Source organism: Peromyscus leucopus, chromosome X, assembly GCF_004664715.2.
Source record: "Peromyscus leucopus breed LL Stock chromosome X, UCI_PerLeu_2.1, whole genome shotgun sequence".
Classification (NCBI taxonomy): Eukaryota; Metazoa; Chordata; class Mammalia; order Rodentia; family Cricetidae; genus Peromyscus; species Peromyscus leucopus.
In genome coordinates this window covers 95,967,356-95,987,225 of record NC_051083.1, presented here as the reverse complement: position 1 = coordinate 95,987,225, position 19,870 = coordinate 95,967,356, and the positions used below count along the sequence as shown (strand labels likewise).

The window sequence follows — 19,870 nt, the reverse complement described above, 5'->3', positions numbered from 1 at the left end:
TGGGCATGATGTGGCCATTGTAATTTTGAGCAGGAAGTGGCCATTGTAATCTTACACTCTTTTGTGTGTGCTAGAATATACATGTCCTCCTTCATTCATAGAGCTCATATACTATGGTTTGGATATAAAGTGTGCCCAGAAAAGTCATAAATTGAAAGTTTGGTCCCCAGCAGGTGGATTCAAATCATTGAGAAGTGGCCAGATCCAGAGGGCATGGACATAATGGATTCATCTGTTGTTGATATCACTCTGTATAAATAAACACTGATTGGCCAGTAGCCAGACAGGAAGTATAGGCGGGACTAACAGAGAGGAGAATTGAGGGAACAGGAAGGCAGAGTGGGAGACAGCTGGAGCCACCGCCAGGACAAGGAAGATGTAAGATACCAATAAGCCACGAGCCACATGGCAAAGTATAGATTAATAAAAATGGGCTAAATATAAGAGTAAGATCTAGACAATGATAGGCCTGAGCTGATGGCCAAACAGTTTAAATAATATAAGCATCTGTATGTTTATTTTATAAGTGGACTAAGGGACTGCCAGGGCTTGGTGGGACCTGGAGAGAAAACTTCAGCTACATTCATCTACTATAGATTCATAACACACAAGGCAATGCTGGACACGAGGACTAGTTAGAAGAAGTGGTCACTGGGAATATAGCTTGGAAAGATACACTCTGTCATCAATCTCCCTTCCCTCCCCTCTTTTGATTCCTGGTCACCATGAACAGCTCTGCTCTCCCAGGCCTCTCTGCCACGATGCTCCACTTTAACACCAGTTCAGAAAGCAATGGATTCAGCCAACACACACTGAAGCCACAAGCAAAACAAAACCTTTCCTCCTTTTCAACTGTTTCTCTCAGGCATCTGTCACACACACACACAAAAAAAAAAAAACTAGCATATCATAGCAAAGACTATCACCAAGGACCTCTTAGACTATAGCATGTTGTAACAAGACATCCTCCCTTTGGTGAGCAGATGATTGCTCAAGTCAGTAGGGACTTACAGCTCTAACACTAAAAAAATTCTATCACTAATGAGTTTTATGAATGGCAGGAGCCACAAAGGCTTGAGCCAAGTGAATCCGTGGTTGACTTGTTCCTTAAGCCTGGAAACAATACAGGGCTCATCTCTTCTGCCCAGCTATAGGTGACTTCTAGCCCAGTTCAGAGACTGAGAAATGACAAACACATACAGTGAATGTGCCACGAGGCACAAATGGAAGTCACCCAATTGTTTCAATAGAGTAGATGCCCTAACAGGTTGACCTTCAAGTTACTCATATCTTGACTACCCCTCCATATGGAAGCTTGCATCCTCTACCTCAACATGCATACACACACGCACACGCAACATATTGCAAATCCCTAAAGCCCTCTTCATGGAGTTCTATATTCCTGAGGTATGTTTTAACTGTAGGTCTCAGGAAAATGGATGTGGAGATCAGTAGTTAATATGCATCTGGAAAAAGACTCTTGGAAGGCAAAGGCCACGGAGAAACTTCCTTCTCTACCAAATCAAAGCAACAGTTAAATAGGTGTTTGGTTCAGGTGTAGAGCCGATAATAACAATAGAACTGAGAGTGCGCAGAGTTATATTTTCATCTTATTTTGAGACATTTCCTATGGTAGAAGGAATAGGCATACTGCTTGGTGAATTCCCCGCCCCTCCGGTCAGTGCTCTGTTCCTATGGGATGCCCCAGAAGGTAGCCTATAGCCAAGTAATCAGGCATCTCGTTGTTACATTCACTCTCCTCTTGTTCTCTGTCCAACAATCAAAGAGGCTGTATCGAAGTTGCTGCCATCTTAGAAAACTAATCTCCTGGTCCAGATGTACATACTGAGCTTCTCTGAGCCCCCTGCTTGCCATTTTAAGCCAGCATAATTTACAATTCCCAGAAATGCTTGAGAAGCAGTATATATGCTTCTGGTGCCAAGCCTGGCCGGGTTTACAGATTTTCATTTAGCAGGTGTCTGTTGCTAAATCAGTAGCAGCTGCTAATTGCTTTTTCTCCCTCAGACCCTCAGACAGAATGAAACATCTGCTGTTCTCTCACTTTGGGTTAAAATCAGATACCTTATCATTTCTCCTTTGGGCTTCATTTTTATTAAAAAGCTCTCAGCTGATGCCTAGAGCAGGCCCTCTCAGTGCAAGGGGGATTTCCAAGGACAAGACAATGAAGTGAATCTGTCCAGACTCCACACCAGAAAGCAGGGTGGCTCGCTGGGGGCCCTTCATGTCCATGGCCATAGAGGAAAGAAGAAGCTTCACTCTGAGAACCCATACCCCTTCCAATGCAGCGTCCCATCCTACCCTGAATAGCTTCCAGGACTGGAAACCCTCCTGCCTATATGCTCTTCTCTCCTCCAAGGAATGAGAGTTTTCAATAGCTGCATCATACTACCATGGTGAACAGGAACCCCGGGGGAGTGGGAGGAGAGCCACAGACAGCAGACAAAAATGATGAGGATGCTGTTATTTTTACATCTACTTCCCAATTTATAGCAGTGCTCTTTGGTAGTTTTTTTGGTGGGGGGATCACTTTCTAAATATTTTTATTATTGTCTTCAAAAAGAATCCTTTTCTCTGCTCTAAGTATGACAATTGATTATAACTCAAAACCATTCTCAAAGGTACCTTAAGGGCAGTTAATGTGCTCCATATTACTAATAACCTTAGGTGATTTTTATTGAACATTTACTACTATGTGTGAAGCTTGCAATATATACCTTATATTCTTTGCCTTACTGAACTATTAACAATCTTAAGATTTTCATCATTTTAGAATATGAGACTAGCCGGGCGGTGGTGGCGCATGCCTTTAATCCCAGCACTCTGTGAGTTCGAGGCCAGCCTGGTCTACAGAGCGAGATCCAGGACAGGCACCAAAACTACACAGAGAAACCCTGTCTCGAAAGAAAAAAAGAAAGAAAGAAAGAAAGAAAAAAGAAAAGAATATGAGACTAACTACGAGAAAGTTATTAGTGTTCCAAAAGGAATGCCAGGACAGCAGCCTGTTTACATTAAAACAAGTATTCTGCTGAACAGATGTGTGATAATATTAAGAAATTATTATTATAAGTATGATCATGGTATTGTAATGTGTGCATCCTTATATTTTAGAGGTGTTCGATAAAATACTTTCATTGAAAATTACATGAATTCTTTTTCAAAAAATTCCAGGATAGCTATTTATGTTGCCTGCAGGTAGACTTGAGGAAGAGTGAAGCATTGCAATTAAACAAAACATGAGCCAAGAGTTGAGAATTGTTGAAACCAGGTGATAGATGCACTAGGCTATGTCTTCTCTCCTTCTACAAATACTTTCAATGTTCTATAATATAAATCTTCAAACACAAGGTGATGATAAGGAAATGTTAAATACCCAATCGGATCATTATATATTATATGTGTATTAAAGTATCAGTGTACCTCATAAATATACATGATTATGTGACAACTGAAAAAAGAATTTTGAGGCGGGGTCTCACTACGTAGCCCTGGCAGTCCTGAAACTCACTATATAGAGGAGGCAGCTCTCAAACTTACAGAGATCCGCCTGCCTCTGTCTCCCCAGTGCTGGAATTAATGGCGTTCACCACCATACCTGGCTGAAATGCTTAAATATTAGAGATGTAAATGTTCCTTACACTGACTTGATCATTACATACCAACAATGCACATACCAGATTACACTGTATCCCACAAATCCATGCAATTAAAATAGTAATTAATAAAAACCTACAGATAGATTAATAGATAATAAAAAACACTACATACATACATCCATGGTTGTAACTGTACAGCTTTCTGTATAGCTTTCCTGGCTTCACACATTTCTCTGCCCCAAACTTCCTTCCTGGGTCAGTTCCCTGGCTCTTACTTATCCCACCACCGTCTTTTCCCACTGGTGTCTAAGAAGGGACTTCTCACCTCTTCAACTTTCCAAAGTCTTGGTTTGTACTCAAGTCTCAAGTCACTTGGCTCTAGGTCCCAGATGTATGAGACAGAGCATCCCACCCAGTGCTCACACAACAGGGGACATGGGAAGAGCACTGTGATTGGAGATGTGTCTCCCAAAGTTCCATGAAGACTTACCTACCAGACTATGACTGTATTGGGAGGTGGTGAATCTTTCAGGAGATGGGCCTAAAGCAGTGGTTCTTAACATGTGGATCACAACCCCTTTGGGGGATCGAAAGTTCCTTTCACAGGAATTGTCTAAGACCATCGGAAAACACAGAGATTTACATTATGACTCATAACACTAGCAAAATTACAGTTATGAAGTAGCAATGGAGATAATTTTAGGGTTGGGGTCACCACAGCATGAAGAACCATATTAAAGGGTCACAGCATTAGGAAGGTTGGGAACCAGTGGCCTAAAGGAAGGAAGTCGGGCCATTAGAGGCCTGTACTTGAAGAAAATATTGGGATCTCTTCCCTTCTCCTCCTCGTCCTATGAGTCTTCATCCCTCCCTCTTCTCTCTCCCCCATTCCTAGCTGGCGAGCCGTGAGAAAGCTCTCCCACCACCACACACTGTCATCACGATGCTCTGCTTGCCAGAGGCCTGAAAGGAAGAGAGCCAGACAACCATGAGCACTCCAACTTCGGAACTATTGAGTCACCATAAATGCTCGCCTTTTATAAGAGGCTCATCTCGGCTCCATCATCACTGTGACAGAAAGCTAACGCAGACATTAACACAAGGTCAGTGTCTTTGAAGGGGCTTTCAAGACATGTTTATGATCACGTCTTTCCTCCACTGTGGGAAGTCGCCTCCTCTACCATGTTGTCACTCAAAAAGCACATCTCCACATGTACAGAACTAGAATTTCTGTTTGCTTGTTTGACCATCCTGTCAATTGTATTTTGTTATTGGAAGCCTAAGCTGATTCATTCATCTCCTCGAAACATGGTAGCCATATTACAGTCATTTCTTGAAATCAACTATATGCCAGTTTTGAAGTGGCATTTTATTTCATCCTAAGTGCCTCCTAACAGTATAGTACTACAATATTTCACAGACACTATTTGCTTGGAGTAATCATTGACATATGCTTACAATCTCAAGGTTTAAAACAAGATCTTGGTATGTAGCCCATGGTAGCCTTAACCGCCTCGTTCTCCTGCCTCAGTCTCCCAAGTACTGAGATTACAGGTGTGCTCCACTGCCTCACACAGGATTCCATATTTTAATCTGAACACGGCTTGCTCAGGATCCCTGAAGCATTATATTAGCTCCCTTTCAAACAACTGCTATTTTCTCACTTATTCCAAATCAGCAATAGTTAGCTTTCCCCATATTAAGCAACATCATATGCAATTCACTAGTGACATCAAACACTCTACACGTAAGTTACTTAATGAGATGAAAGACAGAATGGGTTCCCTTTAAGATGAGGAATGATATAAAGGTGTCTGCTTTTGCTACTTATGTTTAACACTGTACTATAAGATCCAGCCACAACCACTGAGCAGGGAAAATAACAAAATATTTCCTGATTATAAAGGAAGAAGTAGGACTATTTCTATTCACAAGTAACATGATTGTTTTCATAGAAAATCCTCAGAAGCCCATATAATCATTAGAGGTAATAAGTTGAGTCTTAAAAGCTGAGGGGGATACAAAATTAGTATGAAGACTGATTGAGCTGTATTTCTACAGAGTAGCAGTCAACAATCTAAAAGTTAAAAGTTCCATTTATGAGCTGGGCGGTGGTGGTACACGCCTTTAATCCCAGCACTCAGGAGGCAGAGACAGGTGGATCTCTGAGTTTGTGGCCAGCCTGAGCTACAGAGTGAGTTCTAGTACAGTCCAGGACTGTATAGAAAAACCTTGTCTCAAGAAAAAGAATGAGCCGGGCGGTGGTAGCACACACCTTTAATTCCAGCACTCAGGAGGCAGAGCCAGGCGGATCTCTGTGAGTTCGAGGCCAGCCTGGACTACCAAGTGAGTTCCAGGAAAGGCACAAAGCTGCACAGAGAAACCCTGTCTCGAAAAACAAAACAAAACAACAAACAAAACAAAAAAAAAAAGAAAAAGAATGAAATACATAGGAACAAATTTATAAAAGAAATGTATCCTGTATGTTTATCTCATATATCCTATACATCAATCCTATACTAGGTAACTAGGTATCACACTGAAAGTTAAAGAACTGAATGCTTAGATACCTTGTGTTTATGGATCGGGAGATTTAATATTTTTAAGATGCACAAGCTTCTCAAATGATTCTACGTTCAATGCAATCTCTATCAAATTCTCTATTGGCTTCTTTACAAAAATTATATGGTAAGCAAGGGTCCCAGAAAAACTAAAACCATCTTGAAAAATGTGTATGTCCCAGCTTTCACTCTTCATCACCAGGCATGGTGGTGTGAATCTGTAATTCAAGCACTTGGGAGGGTCCAGAGAACTAAAATTTCTGGGCCAGCTTGGACTACACAGAGAGACTCTATGTAAAAACAAAGCAAAACAACATACTACCTCCTATGATGCTATAGTGATTGACACATTTATATCAGGCAAGACACAGACAAACAGGATAGAACTGAAGACTCCAAAATAGACATGATATTTATTTTTGGCTGACTTTTGACATAGATGGCAGGATGGAAGCAGTCATTTCAATAAATGGCACAAAGACAACTAGATGTTCATATACTGAAAAATTACTTTAGGCTGCTGACTCACACCGTATTTCAAAATTCACTCAAAAATGATCATAGACCCGAATGTAAGAGCTAACCTTATAAGGCTCTTATGTGTCCTCTCTTTATTATCTTAGCTAATAATATGTTTCATATGCTATACCTAAAAGTAAAAGCAACTAAATCGAAAGAGATATTAGAGTTTTTCAAAAAATGTTTTAAAATGTGTATTTCAAAGGATAGCCAAATCAAAAGCAATTAGACTTTCTTGAAATTAAAAAAAAAATGTTTAGTTCAAAGGACATAATCAAGAAAATGCAAAGATACCAGATGTGACAGTGAACGCCTGTAATCCTAGCACTTAGGAAATGGAGATGGAGGCAGGAGGATGAGGTCAATGTCATCCTTGTCTACAAGGCAAATTTAAGGCTAGCCTAGGATATATAAGATCTTCTCTCAAAAATTAGAAACAAAACAAACACAAAGAAAATGAAAACACAACCAATAGAATAAGAGAAAATATGTCTAATCATATGTCTAATATGGGTCTAATATTTAGAGAGAATTCTTAAAACTGAATAATAAAAAACTCAATTAAAAATGAAAAGAAATTTGAAAATAACCTCCCCAAAGGCATAAAAATGGCTAGCCAGTACATGAAAAGGCATTCAACATCATTTAGCTTATCAGGAAAATCAAAACCGCAATGATATCCCACATCACATCTTGGAGGCACTAATGAGAAGAACGAGAAGAGTGTACGGATGTGAAGAACTGAGAAATGATTCATTGCTGGTGAGGCTATGAATTGGTACAGTCAGGTTACAAAGCAGTCTGGCAGTTTCCTCCAAGTCCTAGACAGAGAGTTACTTTATGATGCAGCAATCCAGCTTCAAGGTACATACTTAAACAGACATCCATTAATAAAGAAATGTGCACAGCAACATCAGTCATACCAGCCAAAAGGGAAAAAAAAACACCAATGCCTGAAGAGCTGAATAAAACATCACATATCAAGCAAAGGGATATTACATCCTTATAAACATGAAGTACTAATCCATGCTGTAGCTGAATGAACCTTGAAAGCACACTCAATGAGAAAAACACCAAAACCAAAGCATTATAGGATTTAATTTACATGTGTTCAGAATAGGCAAACCCATGGAGACTGAAAGTTGATGACTAAATGCCAGAGGCTGGAGATGAGGAAATGCACAAATGAGTTGTGAATGTTAACAGGTCCAGGGCTTGGTTTGGGGGACAGATGATGAAAAACATCTAAAACCAAATAGCAGTGACAGCTGCACGATATTGAATAGACTAAAAGCCACTTAACAGATACTTTTAAAGGATGTCTTTATTATGTGTAAGTTGAATCTCAATTAATTTCCTGCTTCAAAAATATTACTGAATGATGACAGGATGCCAGGAGACCTTTCCACAGTACTTTTAACTTTCCAAAGCTCTTCCTGCTCTACCCTCTCTTCTTTTCTTTAGTAATTTTTCTCTATGCTATATTTAGGAGGTACAGAAAACAGATATTACCAATCCTACTTGGCTATCTGATGCTAGATGAGGTGAAATGGACTGTTCCTAAGACCCGGTTCCAGCTGGAGACAAACTAGGAGCAGAGCAGCACAGATGCCCTGACTCATCCCTGCAATGGCCAGCGGGCCTTTGTATCCCTTGCTGGACTGTTCTATTTTGTGAGACAGGATCTCCTGTATCCCAGGGTGACTCTAAACACATGCAACTCAGGATGACCACCAACTTCGGATCCTCCTGAGCACCAGGATTAAGGGCTTGGGTCACATTTTGTTGTTTTATGTTTTTTGTTTTGTTTTCGTGGAGTGCTGGAGAGCAAAACCAGAGCTTCGTGCATGTTAGGCAAGCACTCACCCAACTGAGTCACATCCCAGCTTCTCCACTGGTACATTTTGAAAGCAGCTTTGGGAATCTGAATTGTACAGTCAGGGTTGCCAACCAGCAATCCAGAGAGCGGGAAGAAAGAAGTAACTTGGCAAATAAGACTTTTATTACACGAAGAAACATCTCTTCGCTAGGTGTGGTGGTATATGGCTCTTAGCCCAGCACTTGAGAGGTGTGACAGGAGATTCGGAGTCCAAGGTCATCTGTGGTTACCCAGTGAGTTTGAGACCAACCTAATACACATAAGATTGTGCTCCCACCCTTCAAAAAAATCAACATTTAGAATAGTAGCTCAAGGTGAAAAGACAAGATATTGGGGAGGACTGTGTTCTATAGAGCCAAGGCAACCAGGAAGCTCAACAGGCTGACACGTGATTCCCACCGTGCCAATCCCTGAATAGCGTCTCAGCCTCTGGCTTGGGCCTACTAATCTACCCAATAGGTCTGTCTACTCTGTTTTAGAGAAAGGAGAGAGGAAGGTAGTGAAGGAGAGAGATAGGGGGTAGGGGCAGGAGTGAGCCTAATTTTCCTGTCAGAAGGGAAGGGAAGGGGCAGGCTGGCCAGTTTCCTAATCAAACACACTGCCCCAGAACCAAATGCAAAAAAAAAATAAAATAAAATAAAAGTAGTGTTCATCAGTGCGAACAAGAATCCCTGCCAGGGAATTTTAATCTCACTCAGCAAGGCTAATTCAGAAACAAAGCCCCCTTCATGACACTGAGCAACTCAGGGAGCTGAGGCCAAAACCAAAACGCCGCAGAATAACATTAAAAATGGCACACTGACAGGAGGAGACCTCCTCAAAAATTTTGAGATAATATTAGCAATAATAGTAGTCCCTCCCCATGGGGTGCTTCTCCATAGCTTCTGGTGGGGCGGGCCCAGCTAGCTAGGAGCCTCACATGGACAGCAGAACTTACAGATAAGCTAATGAGGACGGCAAGACACTCGCTACCTTGTGCAAGGTCATGTGGCTGCACCCACAGGAACTGACTAGAAATCCACAGACAGGCTGGCTCCACAGAGGGCACATGTAACCTCTTAACATCTACCGAGGGGGAAAAGGCCCTTCTAGAACATGGAGCAAACATTAGCAGTCATTAATACCCCACAGTTTCAGTTCGATTTGAATATTTGTCTGTATTTTCCTTGTTTTTCTGTACTGTACATATATTAAATTTATCGGAAAAAAAAATCATATGTCCAAGCCAGGTGGTCCAGGTCTATAATCCTAGCTACTCAGAAGCCTGAGGCAGGAGGGTCCAAAATTCAAATCTACGTGGACTTACTGAGTGAAATCCCCGTATAAAATAAAATGTAGAAACACAAACAGGGAAAACAAATTCTGGGATGTAGATCAAAGGTCCATTGCCTATTATGAATGATGTCTTCACTTGCCCAGTATGAATGAAGCTTACTCGCTAATATAGCCACATGTATAATGCACATGTGGGCGCTCGCGCGCGCACGCGCACACACACACACACACACACACACACACACACACACACGACAAAAGCTTCTTGCCTCATGTTGTTTGTCATCTCTGGGGGAACCCATCTATGCATTAGTGATGACTTTTCTGTCTTACTGTATTGCATGCATTTTCAACAATAACACTGTCTTTTGTTATAAACGTAGGAATAAATAGGGTTTTAAGTGGCTGAAAAAAATAACTCACCAGGAAAAGTTCTCTACCACCTTTCTTTCTTCAAACCCAAGTTCTCAAAACACATGAAAGGGACCTCTGGACATTCTCGCAATATTATGGAAGAAATTCTGGAAGAGTCTTTGTATCTTTTTCTTTGTTAAGGGTTTCTTGACTATTGGAGAATCTCGTACATGTATCTGATCATATCCACCTACAATTTCCCCTGTCCATCCCCTCAACATGCTACCACCCAATCTCTGTCTTTTTTTTAAATTGGGGGTTAAACCTAGGACCTCCCACATGTTAACCAAGCACTCTCTCACAGAATCAACCCTCTTTTTAATGTTTATTTTGACACAGAGTCGCACTAAACTGCTCAGACTAGCCTCAGACTCCGAATCTAGCCCAAACTGGCCTTTAACTTGTGACCCTCCTGCCTCAGCATCAAACAGACCTGCACTTCCAGGCCCTGAAGAGTCAACGATTATCTGTGGAACCCTATAATGTTCTAAGTATGAGGCCCTGCAGGGATTAGGCAGAAAGCAAGAGCCACTGTCCACCCTCTCAGAGAATACTTACGATGTATGATCCAATCCAAGCATCAAGCAGCTAATGGAAAAGAACTGTGCGCGTGCCTAATGAGATTATTGACTGTCTAGTTTTAGGTTAAGGGAAAACTACAATGGAAAGTTTATAATAAAATCTCAACTGTGCACAAAATTTAGTCTCAAATAATCCAGCAATCTAAAAACTATGAAAATCTTTATCTGCAGGTATGAGCAAGGAGTGTGAACTGACAGACACATTTATTTTTTGACACATTTATTCCTCAGGTGATAGATAGCACCGAAGGCTGGTAGCAGAAAACGATTGCCCTTTTGATATTCTTCTGACTGGGTTTTTAGTAAGCATTATTATACTTGTCATCCAATTACGAGAGTAGTCCCTAGAATTTGGCTAAACTTGTGAGCCCCCAACCCTTTTCAACAAACCCCACATCTCAGACACATTGCAGTTATCTGATTCAATACACATCATTCCTTTGTAGAAAGCGAAGGGACAATTTTGCCTCGGTTAATGCTTCAGCAATTTCCAGCCTCTTTTGAAATCAAGCTTTTGATGCTTTAAGTACCCTCAAGAAACCAAAAAGCTATTCTGTCCTTGGCTCAAATCGAAAATCCAAACTATAACTTTTAAAAACAGCTCGATTTTGTCAGTCACATAAATAACTCTTCCGGGTCAATTAGCACATTTCAATGTGCCAATGAGCAAAGAGTGCGATTCTCGAGCCTATTCGCGTTGATGACAGCAAAGCTGTCCCAACAACCCCAATGGGGACAAGGTGTGCGGGCAGCAATGTTTCTGAATGGTGGGGAGCAGTCCTAAGCATGACAAAAGCGCTACTAACCTCGTCTGTTGAGTCTGAGAGTGGGGAGCACTTCAAAGAACACTGGCAAGCAAAGGACTGGGGAAACGGGGGAGGGGTGGGAAAGGGAATGAATCTAATAGCTGACCAAAGATACACAACAATGGGCAATTTTGATAATGAGCTAATCATACACTGGAGACGTCGGGCCTTGGAGAAGAAAGGAGCTGGATGAAAAGGATCATTATCACTCTTCTTATAATCCTAGCAGAAGACAGAAGTCTGCAAATACAGACACAGGCCAGGCTAGTGTCTTCCATCTGGCAAAGGGCTGATACAATGTCTTAAGGTTGTTTTCTATGCCAGTCTCTGCTGCTTAGAACACTGAGAAGAAAGTGTCATGGGAGTTAGAGGACAAAAAGGAGATCAGCAGAGGGCTATGAATGCTACATGGGCCCAGTGCCTCTTTTCAGGGCCAGATTATCAGCTTTGCAGGTAACTGGTAATCACATGTCTAACCAGCTTCCATGACCATCCTCCATGGATGCCACTTTTGGGTTGCTTGACCTTTCCAGGAGGTAATTTAGCCAGGTGTCTTAGTTAGGGTTTCTATTTCTGTGAAGAGATACCATGACCATGGTAACTTTTTTTTAACATAGGGTTTCTCTGTGTGTACCTCTAGCTAACCTGAAACTCACTCTATAGAGCAGGCTGGCCTCGAACCCACAGAGATTCACTTGCCTCTGCCTCCCAAGTGCTGGGATTAAAGGTATGTGCCACCACTGCCTGGCCATGACAACTCTAATAAAGAAAAACATTTAACTGGGGTGGCTTCCCTTTTAGTTCAGCGGTTCAGTCCATTATCATCACAGTGGGACATGGTGGCATGCAGGTAAACATGGTGCTGGAGAAGTAGCTGAGAGCCTACATCGTGCAGGCAACAGGACGTGGTCTCAGTGTCACACTGAGGGAAGTTTGAGCAAAAGAGAGCTCAAAGCCCACCCCCACAGTGACACACTTCCTCCAACAAGGCCACATCTACTTCAACAAGGCCACACATCCTAATAGTGCCACTCTCTTTGGAGGCCATTTTCTTTCAAACCACCATACTAGGCTTACATGATATTCTTTGCAAAGACATATGTACAGATGTGAAGCCATAAGGACAAAAGGTTCATGACTATAACAAGAGATATACAAAGTGCATAGCACATCTGTTTTCCAAGCTATGACGTATGTGGCCAGGGAAATATAATGTTGGATCCATAAATGGGCAGGAAAGAGGAGGAGCGGAGGCAGTGGTCTGTGTCTCTCCTGATATTATATAGCAAATTATGTGCTTGAGGGCTAGGGCTCAATGGTAGAAGACTTGCCCAGCATGTACAGAAATCTAGGTTCAATCCCTAGCACTATGCACACAAAGAAGAATATTTGTGCATTTGTCTGGGAAGGGGCTCTGAAGTTTCCTCCAGCTACTCAGCAAGGCCTATGATCCAATTCTTAAAGATAAAAGGAAGCTAGAAAGCATTGCCTAAACCTCATCTCACTAGCTAACATACACACTCAACTCTAAATCTTGGTCACGGAATAGAAGATGTGGGCATCAGACCTGGGTTCTAGGCATGCCTCCTCCTTCGGCAAGTAACATTTAACCTCAGAAATCTCCCTATCAGAGCAGTCTGTAAATGAACCCTCCTTCCATCAGGTCCCTGGATTGGGGTGCCCACCTTCTCCATGGCCAGATACCAGGCTTCAGAACTGGCCTTTTCACCCCCACCAGGGGTAGGAGTCAGGGTAAGTGGACCCTCAGACCTGGAAGCTTCCAAGGCCATCTGGTTGGGCACAATATCGAACCAGGGGTTTGGTCAGGCTTGGAAATGTGTGGAACTCCCCATGTCCCCCAATGTATGAATTCTGTGGAAGGATAGCATACTGTGGACCTCAGGTTGGAGTGGGCCTAATGCCCCAAGTTAGCCTGGAAGACTTTGCAGCCTGAGGCAGGCAGGCAACTCAGAGGGGGCTTCCTCTGAGTCCTGTACTGTCTGTCCACCCCAGTACCATGAAGGTGGAGAAGGGGAGGGTGAGCCAAGTTCCAAGGAGTCCCAGGACATGAAAACCCTGCAGAAAGAACTAGAACAGTTTGCCAAGCTGCTAAAGCAAAAGAAAATCACCTTGGGGTATACCCAGGCTGACATGGGGTTCACCAGGACATTGTTCTTTGGAAAGGTTCAGCCAAATGACCATCTGCCACTTTGAGTCCCTGCAGCTCAATTTCAAGAACAAGTGTAAGCTCGGGCCCCTGCTGGAGACATGAGAACCATCAGGAGATGTACAAAGTGAAGCCCCTGATGTAGGCCCACCAGAGAAACCGGAGCATGGAGAACGATGTAAGAAGGAACCTAGAGAACACGTTCCTGTAAACCCACCCTGCATCGGATCAGCATCATCACCAAGGAGCTCGGACTAGAGAAGGCTATAGTCTGAGGGTGCTTCTTTATTTGCCAGGAGAGCAAACAATCAAGCATTGCCTATTCCCAGTGAGGAGTATGAAACACTTCAGGGTCTCCTTTCCCAGGGAAGCCTCTATCCTGTCCTCTGTCCTCAGGGCCCAGTGTTGGTGCTCCAGGCTGCAGGGGCACCCACTTCACCATGCTCTACTCTGAGATCCCTTTTCCCAAGATGAAGCCTTTCCCTCTATTCCAGCCACTGCTCTGAGCTCTCCCATACATTCAAACTGAGGCATTAGCCCCACCCAGGGATGGGGGGATCAGAGGGAAGGGGAGGGGGTAGATGAAGAGAACCTGGAGCCTGTTCCACCATAGTTTGGGGTTTACGTTCTTCAGTTACTGAGGAGGGATTGGAAGCACAAAAGGGTGGGGGACAGGAAGTGTTGGGGGAGGTAGATAGTTGAAGGAAAGGTAAAGTTCAGTGATAACACTGATCATGAGCCAATCATTCATCATTTTGTTCTTACATAAAGAAGCCTGGGACAGCAGGAAGAAAGAAGAGAGAGAGAGAGAGAGAGAGAGAGAGAGAGAGAGAGAGAGAGAGAGAGAGAGAGGAAGAAAGGAAGGAAAGGAAGGAAGGAAGGGAAGGGAAAGAAGGGAGGGAGGGAGGGAAGAAAGGAAGGAAGGAAGGAAGGAAGGAAGGAAGGAAGGAAGGAAGGAAGGAAGGAAGGAAGGAAGGAAGGAAGGAAGGAAGGAAGGAAGGAAGGAAGGGGAGAGGCAAGGGGGGAAGGAGGAAGGGAGGGAGGAGGGAAGAAGGGACGGAGGGAAGGGAGGGAGGACAGACAGACAGACAAGACAGAGGGAGGGAGGGAGTCTCCCTACCAGAAGAGAAGATCAGATCACACAAGCTTTGAGCACCTGAGTAATCTAACCAGCGGGTTCCATGACATGCTTCCTCCACTTGCCGTTAAGAAGAAGAAGGACACACCACTGCAAATTGCCTTGAAGATGCTTCATCTCAAGCTAGATCCTAGCTATAAGGAGCACTTACTTGTAACTTGGTCCATTAAAATAAAGGTCCTTCTTCTAGGGTGTTAGCTTTAAAGATGGAGAAACCCATAGAACTGAAGGTAGCACATTTTCTAGACGATCTGCAAATCCTGTTGCCAGTCACAGGGCAGAAGAGTTCACATGGAAATTCACTGATGACCTCAAATCCTTTAGCTGACTATGGCGATCTCCTCCACCTCCTCTCACCCTGTCTTTATGCATGCAAGTGTATATATGTCATAGGATGGGCACACCACTAATTAGTTCTTTCTCTTGCTTCCTCATTATCGCTAATGAGAAAGAAGAGATTAAGAAGATAAAGGGCCAAGAAGGAAAGGCAAAAGAGAAGTCAAAGCTGCCTTTCCTGCCTAAAAGGACCATGGGATTTAACCAAGAAGTACCAGCCTCCCTGTGTCTCCTTGGAAGCCAATCTGAACTTGACCTCTCCAAAGTTGGCTGTCCTAAATGCCAAAGTTGCTCAGGAGGACCCCAACTCTATGAAAAAGCCAAACCAGTACCAATGTCACAGACAAATGCAGAAGGAGATGGACGTGAGCTTCCTTCAGCTTTATTTTAGAATGGGAGTGTAAAGATTTACTAGGGTAGCTGGACTCACTTCTTAAGAAGTTTCAGTGACTGGAACTGGAGTGACTGCTCAGCGGTTAAGAGCACTGACTATTCTCCCAGAGGACCTGAGTTCAATTCCCAGCAATTCCCACATGGTGGCTCACAACCATCTATAAATAAGATCTGGTGCTCTCTTCTGATAGAACACTGTATACATAATAAATAAACATATTTTTTTTAAAAAAAAGTTTCAGTGACAAGAAAAGTGATACACGTTCTTGATGAGCTGGTTGACTACAACTTGGCATTTATTTAGAAAGCACTGTGTATTCTTGCAACCAATCCATGCCATGACAAGGGGGAGAAAAGAAAGATGGGGGGCAGGGAGACAAAGAGAGAAAAGGGGAAAGAGGTGGAGGAAAGGAGCCAGGGGGAGAAAAACCATTAAGGCGTGGCGGGGAAGAAACAAGGTTATCTGTGTAAGATAGTATGTGGATTATGGACCCCGGGTCCTCTGCAAGCCCTGTTTATATGTCCAAGTTCTAACCCTGGTATCTTGCAATGTAAGTATATTTGGAGAGAGGGATTTATAGGAGAGTTGAAGGTGAAAGTAGGCTATTCAAATGTGCTCTGATTCAATGTGATAGATGTCTTCATAAATAGTTGACCACACCAAGAAATCATGAGAATAAAAACATATGGCGGCTGCCATCTTTCAAGCCAGAGGCCTGAAGAAGCCAATCCCGCTGCCATCTTGACCTTGGAGATAATAATTGAACATAGCCTGGGAAGCTGTAAAGATTAACTAAATCCACTCATGTAAAACAGTTACAGCAGCCCCTGGCATGAAATGGGCGCTCAAGAAGTGGCAACTGAGGTAGTTACTAATAAAAAGCTTCGGAACACATCAGGAGACCTGGTGAGACACACTCAATTGTTGTTAACAATAGTATCTCAATGAAAACCTCACCACCAGCATCCTAGATGCCCTCGCGTGGGCGACCAAGCCCCTTGGGGCTTTCATTCTCCTACTTGCCTAATTTCTGCCACGCGCTCAGGATTGTACAAGGAAGCAGTTCCTTGGTTTTCACTGGGAACAGAACTGCAAGTGGCACACGCTATTTAGCAAGAGCTCTGGACTGGCCACCTTCAAACTCACAATCATCGGCTCCACTGACTCGGGGATTGATTTTCTGAGGTGCCCTCACCCCTTGTAGCTGGGCGAGTTGAGGAAAACTAAGACAGCAGCTCTCTGGTACCCTGGCCTCTCCGTCTCCTGGGAGCTGGAATCAGGTGAGGAGAGACAGGACAAGAGAGCAATGGGTCCTTTCCCAAGCCTGCCAGAGGCAGAGAGCGACTTCCGCTTCACATTCCTGAGCCACAGCCAGTGAAGAGCAACAGGGTATGAAATCAGCTATTTTTTTTTTAAAGTACAAGTTTATTCTGTTAATTTGGGTTATCCACGCCATTCTGTGATACATTATACCCTCTGTTCTGAAGACTAAGGGAGAGGTATTTTGTTATGGTTGTTTGTTTGGTACTGGGGGAAGAATTCAGGGTCTTGTATACCAGAAGTATACGTTCTCCCATTGAGCTACACTTGGAGGCCTAAGACATGAGTTCTGATTGTATGATTTAGCAGGTCAGTTCAGGCAACTTCTATTAGGAGGGACATGGAATTGAGGGCAGCGGTGCCTGTGATGCAGCCTGTGCCTGTTCATGCCACCTCACAAGGGAACACTGACCAGAATGACCCCTATCTATTAACTCAAAACAACACTGCCTGCCATCTCTCATTTCACATCAGCCCAAACGGTCCACATAAATAAGGTGCTTTGGGCTCCTTGAAGGAAAGGGTGGAGGCCATCGAAGGTACCATCTAAGTAGATTCAGATACAGTAAACCTGGGGTGGGGCTGGAACCCCAACATTTCTAACAAGCAACACCGAGTTGATGCTTAATTTCAGGCCACACTTTGAATTATACACTCAGAGCAACTGAATTATGAGTGCCTAACATATGGGTTCTCTGGAGACAGTCAGAGGAGCCCTGCTTGGGCGTCACTTAGGGGTCTGTCGGCTACTGTCCGGTGCCAGCCAGTTGCTCTGGCAGTGGAACCCAGCAAACCTTCTTATCTGCTTGTTTCTTTGTTTCACGGTGCTAGGGATGGGAACCCGGGACTTGAATACACTAGGCAGACATTCCAGTACTGAGCTAAAGCCACAGCCCAGCTAATAATCTGATGGTGAGTCTGGAGCATAGTGAGCCGGTTCAAAACTCATTGCTTTAGGTGAACTTTCACTTTTAATGTCTACTGCTAGATTATATAAATCTAGAGCAGCACAACTTACAGTACTGAGGACTATCTGTAGAGAGAAGATGATTACATTCTTCAGAAGGAGCAGCGTGTGGCCAGACTTTTAGGATTAAGGGGCTCAGAGTCTGGTCATCACTGTCACTTACAATTCAGGTGACATCCTGAATGTCACTTCCTTCCTCTAAAAAACAAGAGGCTGTAATACTTGTCCTATCTGCCTATCTAAAAAACCAACCAACCAAACAAACAAACAAAAAAACCTATTACATCAAAGAGCTTGTCTTGTAAACTACAAAATTCTATCTAAATCAATGGTTAAGCTATGATGTTCATCTAGGCGGCAAACTTAAGTCATGAAAGCATAAAGCTATATAACTCACCTTTAAAGGTCATTTTCCCCTGGATTTTCAATAAGTATACCATTAGTTTCTCAGGAGGCCCACAGGTAGGAGCCTAGACAGGATACTGTTCCCCCAGCCTCGTACCTCCTGCTTCTCCTCAAGTTGGAGGAGGAGGAGTGACTCACTCTGCCCTGGAGATTTGAGTGATTGTAGAAGAAATATGCTTGCTCAAGAGGATCCTTAGTAAAATAGACAAGTTTTGAGGCTCCCTAGCATGTTGGTCTACATCATTGTGCCCCTGAAAACATACAGAAGTCTCAGCCTAAGGATAGGATCCTAGACCTCTTTCTTCCATAGAGCCTCTCCAATTTCTAGATAACATTTTGGTTTTTCTAGTTCTGATCTAAACCCTTGCTGTAGCCCAAGCCTAACAAACTACTCCTGCCCCATCAAGCCTCCATTAACTCCAGACATGACTGTGTCAAACATTAATATACACAAATTCAAAATCACTTGGCCATAAGGGCAAAGACTTAGGAGAAACATTGGACACAAATTCAAATCCCTTGGCCGTAAGGGCAAAGACTTAGGAGAAACATTGGATAGCAAAGGAGTAAGCATATACTGATTTAGATGTTGCTGATTCATTTCTAGAAGAGACTACTTACCAGCCGGGTATTTACCACAGGGAACAGCAATGCCAGGAGAGCTCCATTCAACATGTGCATCTGTAACCTGTAGGAGAAAGAAGAGCAACAGGTCACGAGAGAGAAGAAAATGCTGGAGGTTGAGCTAAGCCATGTGGGAGAAGTAGCCCTCTGTGTAAAATGGCCTAAGAGCTCACCCAAAGGCAAAGGATATGAAAATCAGTACATTTTGTGTTTATTACCTGAAACACATACTGCCTCAGAACCCCCAGACACTTCTTGAACACACTGTGATTATAACAGTTCATTACCTACCAAGGTCTGTGTTTCCTAACCATTCAGTCAGCCCCAACCAATGGCTCGAACTGCTGCAGCATTTGAAAAGTACAACAGCTAAATGCTTCTTGTTAGTATAGAGGCCTGTTTATTAGAATGCAGCTGCTTGTTTAACGAGCTATGGTCAGTCTTTCCGCCAAAGACCTGGACAGAAAGTGCTGGTACAAGCTAGGGAGCTGTCTATGAGGGTCCATACCGACATCTAGGAGGCAAGCTTCCAGGAATACTTGTGAGGAACTATCCAGATTAAGGTTAACTTGAGAATGCCTGGGATGGACTATCAAAATCGTGTTAGCTGAGGTGGAAAGACCCACAGTGACTGTGAACAGGACCATTCCCTGGGCCTGGGATCCTAGACTGTGTAAAACAGAGATGGAAAACTGAGCTGCACGTATTAACGTATTGCTCTTTGCTCTTGGCTGTGGATGTAATGTGAGCAGTTCTCTCAGGTTCCTGCTGCCTTGACTTCCCGACACTGAGGGACTATAACATGGAATTGAGAATAAAGTAAGTCCTTTCTCCCTTAAGTTCCTCTTGTCAGTGTGTTGAACACAGCAA

General features: G+C 43.2%; 1 protein-coding gene and 1 pseudogene across 9 annotated transcripts in view; one reads left to right on the top strand and one right to left on the bottom strand.

Moving 5' to 3' along the window:
- Tmem164 (transmembrane protein 164) overlaps window positions 1–19,870 on the bottom strand; it is a 167,686-nt gene that overhangs the window by 57,614 nt on the left and 90,202 nt on the right. For all 9 annotated transcript variants that reach the window (XM_028876970.2, XM_028876964.1, XM_028876965.2 and 6 more), the window contains one exon: window positions 18,998–19,064. In XM_028876970.2, the coding sequence (XP_028732803.1) occupies window positions 18,998–19,057 (60 nt within the window). In that variant the 5' untranslated portion in view covers window positions 19,058–19,064. The remainder of the gene's footprint in view (window positions 1–18,997; window positions 19,065–19,870) is intronic.
- LOC114698328 lies at window positions 12,836–14,360 on the top strand (annotated as a pseudogene).